Source organism: Hermetia illucens, chromosome 1, assembly GCF_905115235.1.
Source record: "Hermetia illucens chromosome 1, iHerIll2.2.curated.20191125, whole genome shotgun sequence".
Lineage (NCBI taxonomy): Eukaryota > Metazoa > Arthropoda > Insecta > Diptera > Stratiomyidae > Hermetia > Hermetia illucens.
In genome coordinates this window covers 64,547,174-64,561,627 of record NC_051849.1, presented here as the reverse complement: position 1 = coordinate 64,561,627, position 14,454 = coordinate 64,547,174, and the positions used below count along the sequence as shown (strand labels likewise).

The 14,454-nt window shown below is 41.8% G+C and overlaps 2 protein-coding genes across 5 annotated transcripts in view; both read left to right on the top strand.

The window, feature by feature from the left end:
- Positions 1–14,454, top strand: part of LOC119652307 — a 710,323-nt gene that overhangs the window by 376,031 nt on the left and 319,838 nt on the right. The window lies entirely within an intron of this gene.
- On the top strand, positions 4,169–4,844 carry LOC119657681. The gene is made up of 2 exons (XM_038065110.1): positions 4,169–4,294; positions 4,359–4,844. Exons 1-2 carry the CDS (start codon positions 4,235–4,237, stop codon positions 4,842–4,844), a joined length of 546 nt encoding a protein of 181 aa, XP_037921038.1. The 5' UTR covers positions 4,169–4,234.

Sequence of the window (14,454 nt, the reverse complement as noted above, 5' to 3'; positions counted from 1 at the left end):
AATCAGGGTAATAATCTCGGGCGAGCGCAATGCTGACCACATTGCCTCCTAGTGTACTGTTATGGTCTTGAATGAAGTGCTCTAACACACTTCAAGGCCCTGATCCAATATGGATTGTTGCGCCAACGATTATTATTATTACCATGTAGCGTATCAAATCAAAGGTGTCGATTGGTACTTTTCGAAGAAAATTTCAGTCTGGTTATAAAGGGAGGGAGAGGGTGGTTGAAAAATGTGAATTTAAAATAAGGGCTCATTCCCCAGCCGAAAAATCTGGAATTGGTTAAGAAGCTGCATAATGGCAGCACTTTACCAAGCCACAATTAAAATGTCAACTAAACTGAATAAAACTGAAGAAACTAGCGTTCGCCAGGTTGAAAAACATGGTTTGGAGAAAATGCTGATTTTCGATTTCGCCCCGTTGACTTTTATTCTCGATCGTGCCTCCCATTGCTCAATACTGTCAAAATGCCACTTCGGGGTTCGAATCGGAGATCAGTATCATTACGTAATCATCAAAGGTTAATCTAAAGAAGTTCTCATTGATAGAGAGGTGTGCAGCAAAGGCTCCATCACACTACCCTCGGGCACTCTATGCTCTGACTCTAAACCGCTGTGTTTGGCAAGGAATCTTTTATCGGTAAGGTCTAATTTCAAGACTCTGTGCCTCTACCAGACAAAGAACGTTTAATATAAAATTATAATACAAGACCATCATACCGGAAGATGTCGGACGCAAGCGCAACCTCCAAAAAGGATCGAGCAGTATCTGCTTTTTCGAAATCAAATCGGTATTCGTGCAGCAGTTCTGTATATTTCTCTAAACTGGAGTGGATGGTATGGAATTATTTCTTTCATATACAAGTATCGCTGACGCTGTGATTAGCGTCATGCTCTTGATTTTGTTACCATGGAGTTCAAATCCCGATTTGTCATAGATGTTTGGGTTGGTATTTGTGTTATCACGCTGTTGTGGACTCATCACTTCCACAGTAATGATATGAACAAGACACTGCGTTCTGTACTCAACAAAGGAGCGACTAGAGCTTCGAAAGAATAAACAAACATTATTATTTCATATGAGATTACCCGGTGTCGGGGTTTTCCCTTCCTTTAGAGTCATTATTATTTGGGATAATACTTTCATGGGGAGCACTTTAGCCAGTGTGGATCGGGGGAGTTTTTAGTCACCTTCCCGAAAATGTCATTGCAGCAAAGGGACTTTTTAGGGTCAATGCATTCTTGCGTCACTTTAAGACGCTCGGGCGATCGAAGGCGGTATTTGATAGTCTATGAGCTAACTGTTCGGCTAGAACGGGTTCTTTCTTAGCATCGCTCCTGACCAATATTTCTCACGATAATCAGAAATATTAAGTCACTTTCCATTTTCTATTTCAGCGCTTTGCGTACTGACTTTTTGCTTTCCACTGCTTTTTCAGTGACGGCTACTTACATTGTTGTCACTCCCGTCTCAATCTTTGTTTTTTTTTGCAGTCAACTCACTATGAGGTTGAATTGCTAAACTGAATCTGCCACCACGAATTTTGCAAACAGCTTCGAATAAACACCTTTTGTCCTCTTCCCCGTAGAACCTCCACAAAGTGTTACGTTCCGGGATTGTCATGACTCTCCCATTCCGGCTACTGCATACGTTCCTTCGGTCCTAAAGCCACAGCAGATTCTTAAGATACTCCTCTCATAAATCGCACTATCTTTTGAACTTTGCATGTAATATACAGACTAGCGCCACGTAGAACAGTATAGAGCTCACCACTCTATAAGCAGGCTACGGGTGTATCCCAGGCCCCCAACGTTTGGCATCTTCTTTGGCAGGGCTATGATAACATTGGACGCCATAATGCAAGCGAACTCTCAATAGTGCCTGAAGTTAAGCCTAGCATCTACCATCACTTCAAAGTAGTTGATTGCCGGTTTTGGTATCCGTCGGCCCTGAGATGTGATTTTGGTGCCTGGCAAGTGCACTTCAAGCAAATGGTTTGGCATTCCTTCATCGCTTTCTGCGTGTACCTCGCGTTCTGTAAACGTAGATAACCCAGCTGCTAGCTACGTACTTTGACAGGTATCTCCACGATGATCGTTTTGCAGATTTTCTGCTCTTCTTTTGAGCTTTTTTGAGTTCTGTTTTAGCCAGCGGCTGAATTAGACTTCGCCAAATCCGAGTTTCACCATAGTGTTTTACCCTTCTTTGGCATCATAAGTGGAATGCTCTCTCCGGAAGCTTCTCTCATGCTAGTTGTAATTATCTGGGTGGCTTTCTCAATTGCAGCAATGGATTTGCTGCGTCTCCCATGGATCGTAACTCCGGCGCTCAATTCTATTTTGTACGTCGCCCAATCTGTCTTACGTGGATTCCGAGATGAACAGGGTGTAGGTGGATCTATGCTCATTATGAAATCAATGCGACAGTGATTCGATAGCCTGATATCGTTTATTATTCCAATGCCTTTACTTTTGGCATATTTTTTAGCTCTGATTAATTTGCCATTGAGAACTTTGTCTACGTAATCAGGAAAATAAGTAGGGCATCAAAGAATCTCCTTGTCTCTCTGTTGACATTTTGTCGTCATAGTTTGGAGGTTTTTTGAAACCAGGAGCCGCGTTTATTACTTCAATTGGCATACAACAAGTCAACATGTCGAAAATTTAAGCCCTTAATTTCCCCACCGACAAACCATGTTTCTTTTATGAGGTATATACTCGTACATGTCTTGCAGCTATTGATCCGACGACCGATAAGTGCAGTCACGCTTTAAAATGCTGCAAATTTATCTGAGGGGTATGGCACCTCATCTACGACTTATATGAGGGTACTGTGGACTACACGTCACCGTCAATGGTTTTAGTAGCCGACACTTGTAGTGTGACGGTCCCAAGCCCGTAGTAGAGCCGTCAGCCCGTCTGTTCCCGAACCTTCTTAATAACCAGTTCAGGAATGCCGATAATGAGGAAAGTTCCCGACCTAGTGGCCTAGTCAGGTTACAATGGTATCAGATAACCTCCAATGAGGCTTCGTGACAAGAACTACTTCCATTATTCGTACTGGAGGATGCAATATCTACGTAAATCCTTCACCGCAACTAAGGAGCACAGCACGCGAGTTGTACAGCGCAACTTCACTCTTGAGCCCATGTGGAGCTCTGTCCGCGAGGTGGGCATAACATAACCCCGATAAAACTCCCACAAGGGGGTTTGAGGTGAGTCCCATGCAGACTCGAGTCTGATATTCCAAACGTATCATTACTAGCAAGACACCAGCTAAAATCAAAGATACCTTTGATTGCAGGTGTCACAGTACACTGAACAGAGGACGTGAAACTAGTCCTCTGGATCTGCCCCGCATAGAACAAATCCTTGGCTGGAGGGACAGTTTCGCAAAGGGAAGCTCATTCAAGCTACCATGCCCCAGTAGGAAGAAGCATATCTCGACCCCGAAGTCCACGATAGAACACAACTCAGCTTGTGGGAGGCTCTGTACTTGAACCATGTGCAGGCAATAACAAGGCGCTGAGAGTTACAGAAATACATATATCTACAAACGTTTCATCGTTGGTCGTTACCCCATCACATGTTCGGGCAAAATTTTGTCAGTCAATGTTTACCTATAATGACGACAATGTCACTTTTGGGAAACCTCTCCTGAACTGGGTATAATTGCCCATAGAACGCATACTTCTTCTTTATATAGGAAAACTCCGTGGGCGCATAGCACGGTTTTTTACTCTGGTCAGATAATTTGCACTCAAGATCCAGTCAGAATCTGATCTTCAGGTCATGACAGCGCACCTTGCTGTGGTTTGACAACGAATTCGCGTCGGCTGCGCGTGGGCTTTTCATGCACAGTACGACCACGGGGTAGAGGAGACAAGTGACAGTACTGAAGAGTCGTTAATACTACTGAAATCTTTCTTTTCTTATATTCGTTTCGAGTTGATTAGTGTCTTTTTGTAATAACAGTCATTTGTCTGGCATATTACATATATTAGTTAATGCGTACGCACAAATTATTCCGAAAAAATACTGATTGTAATCAACATTTCACCATGTTTGGGTCTGCTGTTATCTTTAGATTGTTTTTCATCATTCATTCAGTGATGTGGAAACGAAATTATATTATGATTATATCACGATTATAGCACGATGGCAACCTGAGTAGGTCAGTTATCCTACAAATACTGACTTGTTAAGCTTAGCTGATCTATGAAGTTCCTCGGTAATGGAGTCTTGGTTAAAAGTATTCATTTTAATATCAAGTATAAACGTGATTTTCTGCCAGATTAGACAGCATCCCTTTCCAGTATTATAGAATCAATAGTAAATAAATCCTTGTTTCTGAGCAGCGATGTTACTTCTTCACCTTTCAAAACATCTCATATGGTGTATTAGCTTCGGAATATCTGAATTACACCGTGACTGTGGCCAAAGAAATGTACTTCAACGCGGAAGTAATGCTGCATAAGTCAATAAGTGATCCTTACATCAAATTTGATATCAGTGCATCGGACAAAAACAAGAATGACAATTTTCATCTGAGGAAGACAATACGATTTTGTGACTTCACACGATTTGCAAAGTACAACACGATTTTCCAGATGATACTGGACGCTCTGAGCAATACTACAGATATTTCATTCCGATGCCCCTTCAAGGCTGGCCATTATTATATACGAAATCTTCGGTTGGAAGCATCTGTTTTTCCGTATCAGTTGTTTTATAGCCAAAAGGCTTCAATCCGCTTCCAAGCGAAGGTCTATTCGAAGGAAAGGAACAAGATGATTGAAGTGGTTTACACTAATTCCATATTTGCAATCGACAAACGATGTTGATGAAAGGGATGTTCAATTGGCGGTGGTACCGATTTAAAAAAAAAAACAAATACTTTATATTTTCCTTTAGTGAGAGTAACTCCCGAATATTTTTTGAAGGATATTTGTCGTTAAAACTACAAATGTCAACCCCTATTTCTTGTTATTTTTTCCTTCACAGGGACTATATAAATTTGTATCATCTTCAACTTTATTAAAGGTTTCGTTACCAAAATAATTCAATTAAAATCCATTTATTAGCAATATGCGTGTTTTTCTGTAACACAATTTATTCAAAGACAGTTTAAGGAGTGAGTATAATAAGTTAATCTACACAGTCATCAACTATAAAGGCAGAATTTTATTTCCTAGTCCAAAATATTTCACCGTCCCTTATGTATATCGCGTTATAATGGCTATTAAAACCATCGGAAAGCCCCCATACGTAGAGCATTCCAGATAAACACATGCTCTTATTGTCGAAAGCCTTGTCAAAATCGATAAGAAGCACGTTCCTCCACAATGATCGCTATAGAAAGATCAAGAGTGGAGTCCTGCCCGTCACCGTTTTGAAAGTGTTCTTCTGTGTTTTCAGAATAACTTTAGCGACGGATTTAATGATATCTTAGCTATTGTCTTTGGAACGGTAAGGAGCTCGTGATACCTCTCCAGTTTTGGAACTTAGATGCCTTTCTTCAAAGTCTTCATGATCTTCCACTCCTCCGGTTCCGTGGAGAAAATCTTGGAACCTCATTAGGAGTAGAGACCTATTCTCCTCGATCTGCAATCAACCAGATCCTATGAGGCAAATTTGAAAGGTGAGTGACTGCTTGACATGCTCCATAGAAAAGAGCGGCTATGATGGTGATTCAATGCTCATCTCTATCCCCAGCAAGCTGCTCAAACTGTCTGTTGTCCAGTCAGAAAGGTAGTTCCTCAACTGCCGAATCACAGCAAGATCACAAAAGGGAACCATGTTGACTTTACAAGGTTGAGGCTTTCCGCTTCTTCACGTCAATGCGGGCATAATACACAAGCGGAAAAGAGTTCATCCACTGGGGCAATAGTCTCCGAAACCCAAACGAATGTTAACTCATAGAATTTGCTTGCAGTAGAAACATGACAATTTAATCGACTTGGTTGCCTCACCGCAGGATATTACCTTTAATTAGATAGTCGCCATCGGGTCTCAACAACTGCAACCGCCACTTGTACTAGGAACGAAGTGACGTATCGAACGATACATTACAATATTACTCGGTAATGTCTTGTAATATGATATCACATGGGCACGGACATTATAAACAGGTAATGGTTTTGTTGTGATGTGGAAAATCCACGCCAAAAGTTTCGACACTTTTGTTGCGAAGTAAAAGAGAAGTACTATCCCGATCGAGTGAGTGAGCTGGCCCTGAGCCGAGGGTAGTTGTTGCGCCTTCGTCTGATCGACCTCTTACGCTCATCAGCCAGTGGTTCTAGGACATTAGATTTTTGTTAACTACAGATTTTTGTTAACTACAGATTGTACAAATATGTAAGTAACCACGGATTTTGGTTGTAATACATATATATAATATGTCATGATTATGTTCTTCTTTTGGCTGGCCTAGGAGCAGCGACAACGTACGAAGTAAACACTGAGGAGAGTGTGGGCTACCGGTACAAACACTTAGGCTTGAGAATCCAGCAAACCATGCGTGTACTGCTGCACTTTGGGAATGAGGTCCCAAGATGCATGTTTGTAGTACATAAGAACTTTGGAGAAGGAAGTCAGCTGCAAAGACAGCAAAAATTGACTGAATTAGGTACGTCACCGAATAATTTAGAACAGATTTATTGGCATTTGACCAATCCTCTCTCTCTCTCTCGAGACGGAAAGTCCGAAAAAAGGCATAAGTTTAGCTGACAATAGTTTTAGTGTGAGTAATTCCCATATTATCCAATCCCCACGTGCCATTATGAGCTAATGCTTTCCTTGGGTGCTGCATAAACACCGAACCAACAGATTTATTATTGCCCACTCGACTTAGGGGTGAGGCATATTAATGAATTGTGAGCAGCCGGCTGTCGACCTTTCAAAAAGCTGAGAAGCTACTGGCTAGAAATTATTTAGCGCGCGATAAATATCAGGACCTAGTACATAAATTGCTTACTATGAAACAATCTCCCTTTGATAACTTTTCTGTCTAGACCACGACAAAAATTTAGCACCTGAAAGAAGGCAGTCACATCTATGTCAATATCTATTCATCGTAGATGATAGAATAATCGAAGGTATAGCACAGCGGGCTCTAGACATGGAAAAACTGCAGCAGTCAATTTCCTACCAACAACCAAAGTAGACAAACAGGGTTAAAAAGGACCCTAAAAAATATAACATGTGCTTTTTGTCACAAAAAGGGCATACACACAACGAATGCTTCAAGCGAGAAAACGCATCACATTGTACCATATGTAAGTAAAGTAATGTTCAAACTTGCCCTAGGCAAGATAGTGGCTTTAGAAATAGCAGAGCAGATAGAACGTAACCAACCTAAGCCAGCAGTGGCTAGACCTCCGACAGAGAAAGGGAGTTGTCGTTTCTGCGGACAAACATATACAAAAATACGAAGGACGGTTTCGTCCAGGTCAGAGCCAACTCGTCAGAAGCTACCACACCTCTCCCTGGGAGTTGTGTGACCGAAGTGCTTACAAGGTGTTGTTTGCCCCCTTATATACAATTCATAACACGACACTTTAAGGAGGCTAACAACACATTGTAGCCAGGGTATGGATGGCGGACCCAGGATTCCCTTTCATTCCTAAACATAATCTTAGGTAATGGTTTACCTCAAGAGAAATATCATCATCAATTCTCTATTGGTTTATGGTGGGATCATGTTGTGATGCTTGGATCGCGGTCGGTAATGGTAATATGATATTAAATTTTAAGGTGACATCACTTTTCTGTACTACTTACATCATGTACTCACCTCTATTCCACAAAGGAACTTAGTGCTCTTCAATTGGAAATTGTTCAATCAGATTGATCAAGTTTATTGAGAAATCAGCTGCATCTAACACGTACACTCATACCGCAGGGCAAATACCGGATAGGAAATAATGGGAGTATCAGGCGCATTCCAGCTGTCATGTCCAATACTGAACAGTTGAAATGCCAGCAAGTCATCAACAAGAAAAGCACTGCACATAAATAAAATCAGAAACGGCCCAAAAAAGTCAAACAAGACAAATAAATCCCTACCGCTGACAAAATTTGTAGAAAGGATAAACGAGAGCATGTCAATGATAAGATCTACAGATTAGACGATAACTTCAAGAGGCATAAGGTCTTTTCACGCTTGGCGAAAAGGATGGGAATAGGATGGGAATAGGATTCCAGCCCAAAACTACATATATTTTCAGGGGCGCAGTAGGGAATTTCATTGAAAAAGTGGAGCAGATAAAATGGGGGATCGGCCCAATATTTTGAAGAACGACTCAAAGCCACAATCCAATCTCCGCATATTGAAAGAACACAGACTATAAGGCACTTGCTCCACCACTCGAGGAAATCAAGAGTGTATTGAAACAAAAAGGAACAACAAAGCCGCTAATGTGGATAGAATACTTCTGAAGGTATTGAAAGCAGGAAGTATAAAAATGGCGATCATGATCATGATTTATGAAGTCATAAACGTTGTTTGACCTGACGAAATTATGCCGAACGATTTGCGCAAAAACGTCATTTGTCCCATTTATACAAAAGGTAACAAACTTTTCTGCAAGAACTTTAGTGGAATATCGTTCGTGTAAACATGTTATATGATACTGTCAAAAGCAACTGAAAGTAGGCTCGAACCTTTTCCACAAAATGTTATGGCTAAAACCAGGTAGGATTTCAAAATGGAAAGCCAACGAAGATACTTTCAGTGAAGTAGATACTGAAAAAGTGTTAGAAATACAACGCCTATGTCCATGAAATTTTCATTAACTTTAAATACTTTAGGTTGTGGAAGCGAAATGTGGACAATGAATGGGGCCAACAAGTAAAAGATTTATGCTTTTAAAAGTTGAGTCCTCAGAAGAGTATTAGGCCCGGTATGCCCCATTGTACCTATCATACGACAAACCAGTAGCTGCCATCCATATTAGTATTTCAAAAAGTAGAGGGCAAGTTGCAGGCTCGGCGGTCCTCGTCGGAGGACGCAGTTGTTCGACCGAAAAGAGTGAAGACGAAAACTTCGGGAGGTCAAGGGGCGACATTGGTCTACAGTTCCACAGAAGATAAAAAAGTTCAACACTTCTCTTATTATGCATGGCCAGAAGACAACTCTTCAATCTACTGTTGATCACGATGTGGTTGATTTAATTAGATGTCAGACGAAGTCATACTGACCTAATGGAAGACTCTGTGCCCAAACAATGTGCCACGAATATTGAGGAGGTGGAAGTCATAGAAAGCCATAAACCTCTCCCCACCATTATTATGGTCATCAAGACCGTGTTTCCCCAGGAAGGTCTTATACAACCTACCTTGGTATTGGATTAGTCACGATCGCCATTCGACCTTTAGAAAATTTCTTGGACCATGTTGCTCCTCCTCTATGTCGGCGCGTAATTGATAAGTAACAATGTACAATTGAGGTGTTCCTCATTTTGACCCGGACCGCAGTCGATATTCTGTCTGATCAACATTTGTCCGACGCCTGATTCATGCTTACTTCCGGCAGGCTTGCCAAAGTACACTAATGCAATGCTGAAAGGAAAAGGAATGTTCTCCAGGATTTCACCATCTAGTCTGCTGGTATTTCCGCTGAAGACGGAGCAAACCTAGCAGCTTCAGAGTACATTTATCAATTCATCAAATCAAATCATAGCCCTTTGACAAAAGCAAGTAATGGTAGTCTAAAGGACGATCTGCTTCCATGGCATGGTCGCTGTTTCCGAAGTAAAAACAAAATTCGAAATTCCTGGGTTGCTAGCCCACAAACTTTTGTTTTCGATATTAGCCCTTTATGAAAACCAGGGAAGATTGGAAGTGAATTTTAAACCCCGAGCTGAAAGAATAATCCCTATGTCAGCCGACGCTTCTCGACCTAACAATATATACTGTTAATCCAATCCAATCCAATCCATTATTTGTTCCAGATATAAAAAGGGAGATATCACGCATTGCAGCAATTATGAAGGTATTATGTTGCTGATTACCATCTATAAGATATTCTCCGCTATCTTCCCAGGTCAGAGAGCAACATATGATCAGTACATCATCGAACTATACCAAACAGGTTTCACTCCAGCCAAATTAGCAACAGTTTAAATTTTCTCTGTATAACCATCGATGGAAGAATTACAGGGTACAAGATCAACTACATATGGCCATCAATTTCGCCATTGGTTTATCGACCTAAAAGTCGTGTACGATAGCATAATCAAGGTATAAATGTACACGGTCATGAGAAGAGTGGATATTGGCGAAAAAAATAGTAATTCTGGCTAGGCTGACCATCACCGCTTGCTTGTACATAATGCCCGGCTGAATGGGATGCGGTGGGTGGGTCACCTAATTTGTATGGGTGAAGATGATTCAGGACGACAAATCTGTAGAGACAATATTTATGATAGAAAAAGAAAACAAGGCAGACCCTGCCTGAAGTGGGGCGATCATGTAGGCGACCATAATCAGTGATATGTCACTACCCCGGATCTGCAAGATTGAAGGCAGACCCTGACTGAAGTGGGGCGATCACGTAGGCCAGGATTCTAGGGACATCGAATTGATGGACCTCGATGCAAAACGAGGATGTTTGAAGTTTCTTAAAGACCAGGCCAGACACCGGTTGTTACGTCATTGAAAATAATAGTGACGCAAAGTTGGCGTGATTCCATATATTTCTCCTATCTAAGGCGTTGTTCGCATATTACTGGTGCCACGCTGTCATTTGCCGTTTTTTTACCTTTTCGGCTTTTTTCACCTGCAATAGAGGGGAGATATATTTGAAGCTTTGAGCTCATATGTTTGCCAATTCGAATGTTAGCGTAATAGCAGACCGCTTCTGCGTCACCTCTCCAAGTCCCAGTCCAGCGCTTTCTAAGTAAGTCTTAGAATCACTGATTGCTCCGAATGAGTACATGCGGTCGGGTGATTACGTCGTATAACATGGTATAACCAGGATCCGGAAGATTGAGTACATCGTTATACATGATATTTCACAGTAATAGGCTTATTACGGAGTTCTTCTTCTATTGACAACAGCAGCGAGGTAGGTGCGTACACCAATTGGCGCCAAGAACTTCTGCATAATTGCCAACTTGAAAGCATTATTCACGTCCAGGGTTACTACTACGCGCTACCCTTTCCGTGAATTGCATTTCCGGCCAAACCAGTAATCAATATGAAGGCATTGGTGGTTGATCTGGTTTTACTGAGCTCGCACTGTCGATTTGAGAGGCTTCTCTAGCTCACAACAATCTATTGTAGATTACCTGCCACAACTTTTTCGCCATAAGGTCTAGCAAACATATAAGAGGATGACTCACCTGAACGTTTCTTAGGCTTGGGCAACAATACTAGCTTCTCCCACCTCCTGTTACTCCTGTTACTCCCTGTTACCGGAAATATCCACTCGGACATGTAGGCCTGAATAAGCCAGCAAACATGGCTCATCTGGATTTCATGGCGAGCCTAGAGCCGCAGCTTTGTTGTCATCTATTCTAGTACAGATATCCAAAAGCTCATCTTTGGGTGTTGCGAAATTGTTTGTTGTCTTTTGTTGGAGCAAAAGCCTCTAGACGATTTTTAGCAAGAAGGTAGGGCACGTTAGCTGTGCAGGTGAACATCTCATTACAATTTTACAGGCGCTCTCCATTAGTTTGCATCTGCCGTCGAATAGAGCTCCTTAAAACATTCACTTTTGCTCCGCTGGATACCCACCTTCAAGGTTTTTGAGCTTTTTCATATGCATGCTCTTTTTGTAGCTAACTGATTCTATCTACTGCCTTGTGAACCGTTCATCTGGACCGATGGCAAACTGATCGAAGGCTGGGCCAGTTCACTATTCCACTTGTAGTTTGGTTTTTTGCTGGGAAATGTGCATCTCCTAGGCATGGAGGCATCATATGCTTTGGCGATTCATTCCGTCGAATGGAACGCTCTTTCCCTGGGCCCGGCAAGCTTAGTAGGTTGGCCTAGAAACACTTCCATGAAGGTTTGTTCATTCAATACTTTTATATACCAGCCTGAGGTCCTTCTTGGCTTTAGGTTTGCAGTTTCGTTGTCCTGTGGCTCTCTAGCCTGGTGATCGCTGTGGGTGTAATCCTTGCTAACGTATCAGGGCCCACCAGATGAGGTATCAAATATCAGGTCTTCTCCTGAGGCAGACCAGCCTTTCTGAAAGGTGTTCATATTACTTTCGTTTATCAGAATCATATCTAACTTCGTAAAACCCTCTAGCGTTATTCTCTCTGCTTCGGGGGCCCACGCATTAAAATCTCCAGTAGTCACTTTTGGACTTCGTCGTCTTTTGTCGTGAACAAGGTTTTCTAACGTGTTTTCGAACTCAGACAATGTGATGCTGGGTGAAGGCGTCGTCCATTAGTCGACTAAAGCATGGGGGATTATATAGCTTGTTGGCCGTACCCTTATATCAACCCGATCACCGCCTTGATGGTTCTTGTGGGGTTTACTTATAATGACAATTTCCATCGCATATTCATAGACTTAAGTAAATCTTGAGGGAGCCTACAATCATTGAGGTATATTCGAATAAACCTCATTTTTCATTGTAGTCAACACCTTCCTAAATTTCGAGCATTTACCACATTCGGCAATATGCCGGTTATTCCGTTCCTCTTTGTCGGTCACGTTGTGGCCGTTTGAGTACTACTCTGAGACAATGGATTCTTCCCAGTTGCTAACTTAAATTGTTCTTTCCACACAATGCAGTCTTGTTTTTGAAGCCCTTATCCTTGCACTGCATAGAGATATCATTCTCCCCAGGTGGATTCTATTAAAGCCTTCAGTTTTGCCTAAGCTGGATTTTTCTAAATCAAATATGAGATTGCTTCTCTGGGTCCTTTGTATCTTGCTCACATTTCCGCCTAGATCTTCAAGTTCGGGTTCAGTCTTTTCCTTTATTAGTATCTACGCGTGGGCATTTTGCTCCAGGAGGAGATAACAATTGCCTCTGGGCGAATTCGTATCTTTGCTTTCTTCTTCGTCTTTTTGTTACCAACCGCGCCGATTCGATTGTCGGCACTCGCACTCGGGCCAGAGGGTCTCTCCCTAGCGTCCTTTAAATTTGTTGTGTTCGCGGTGCTACGCATGGAATGTAGAGTCTCAGGAATTCATAATTTACGTTACGTAGTCCAATGAAGGTTACCGTCAAATATATACTGTGGGTTACTATCAAATATAAAATGGGGCCGAGGAATCAGGATGAACCTCTTAGGTGGCCTTGAACCTCTTAGGCACCTCGGACTCCAGGCTAGAAAGAGAATTACACTTTGTCCTCTATAATTTAGGAGGAAATGTAAAGAGTTCTTTCAACACTGACGAACTAGGCTGCATAAAGGGATGCAATCAAATGTCAACGGTCATGCCTGCGGCACCGTGCTGTTGCAAGTGGACCTTTGCGATCACTGTTTGCAAATTTTCACAGCGAAGTATGCCTTTGTTCTTGCGGCTGGCGAAAGTTTCCTCTTTGCTTTATGCTCATTTCAAATGGTCCAGAATATGGTGATGTGGTACAAATAAGAATGGAGGAACCAACCTGTGAATCTCCTGAGTAAGTTTTTTCTTAATTATTTTAGAATACTTGTCATCGCCGCGTTTATAGGGAGTACGTGAATACCCTTCCAATCATGGGCTCAGAGTTTCTGTCTTTTCTGGACAACATGAAGTAGAGAAGTCAGTTCAAGTAACCTACTTGAAAGGATGAAATTCTCACTCAAAAGGGAGTGACGACGACTGAGTAACATTCAATGAGCTTTTTCAATAGAGCATAGCCTTAATGAATAGCTTTTAATAAGTTGATTTTTTTTCGTAATATAGGTTTCGTTCAGTTTTACATTTCACCCGGATACATACCTCTACAACATCCGATGGCAAATCATTTGATGGATGTGCTTCATTTTTCACATAAAATTCCTCCAAATGGAAATTCATCAGCCTCGAAACATCCAGAAGCAATTTATGTTCTATTCCAATCCAGCTCACTGATGGCGGTGTAACAAATGGCGGCCAAATAAACAGAACCGTTCGAAATTGGCATCCATTCAAATCGCTGGGAATTTTATTGAAAAAGTGGCGAAACTCAGGACTGATTGCTTGAATCTTCAAAATCCCTTCATCTGCATTTGCCATTGTATTAGGATCTTCTGCACTCTGGGAGTCGTTCTTTCTGCTAATTTTCCGGAATTCCAGGATGCCATGTGGTTCCCATTTGAAATAATTATGCATATAATATAAGTTACGACAGGATTTCTGATTACATCCATCGTTTCCATTGTCGTTTGTTTGCGACTCAACGGGCACTGGTAAACGGGAGTCGTTGCTGGTAGTAGCGGGGGATTCGCTATTATCGTAAATCTGCCGCCGACTGCTATTCAGATAATTTACGTAAAACGCTCCACCGTTGTCATTAGGCAC

Excerpts from the sequence above, each read along its gene's own strand:
- LOC119657681 (XM_038065110.1), top strand. The coding sequence starts at position 4,235 with ATGGAGTCTTGGTTAAAAGTATTCATTTTAATATCAAGTATAAACGTG. Across the intron at positions 4,295-4,358 it reads TAAACGTGATTTTCTGCCAG|CGATGTTACTTCTTCACCTT; the intron begins ATTAGACAGCAT and ends GTTTCTGAGCAG.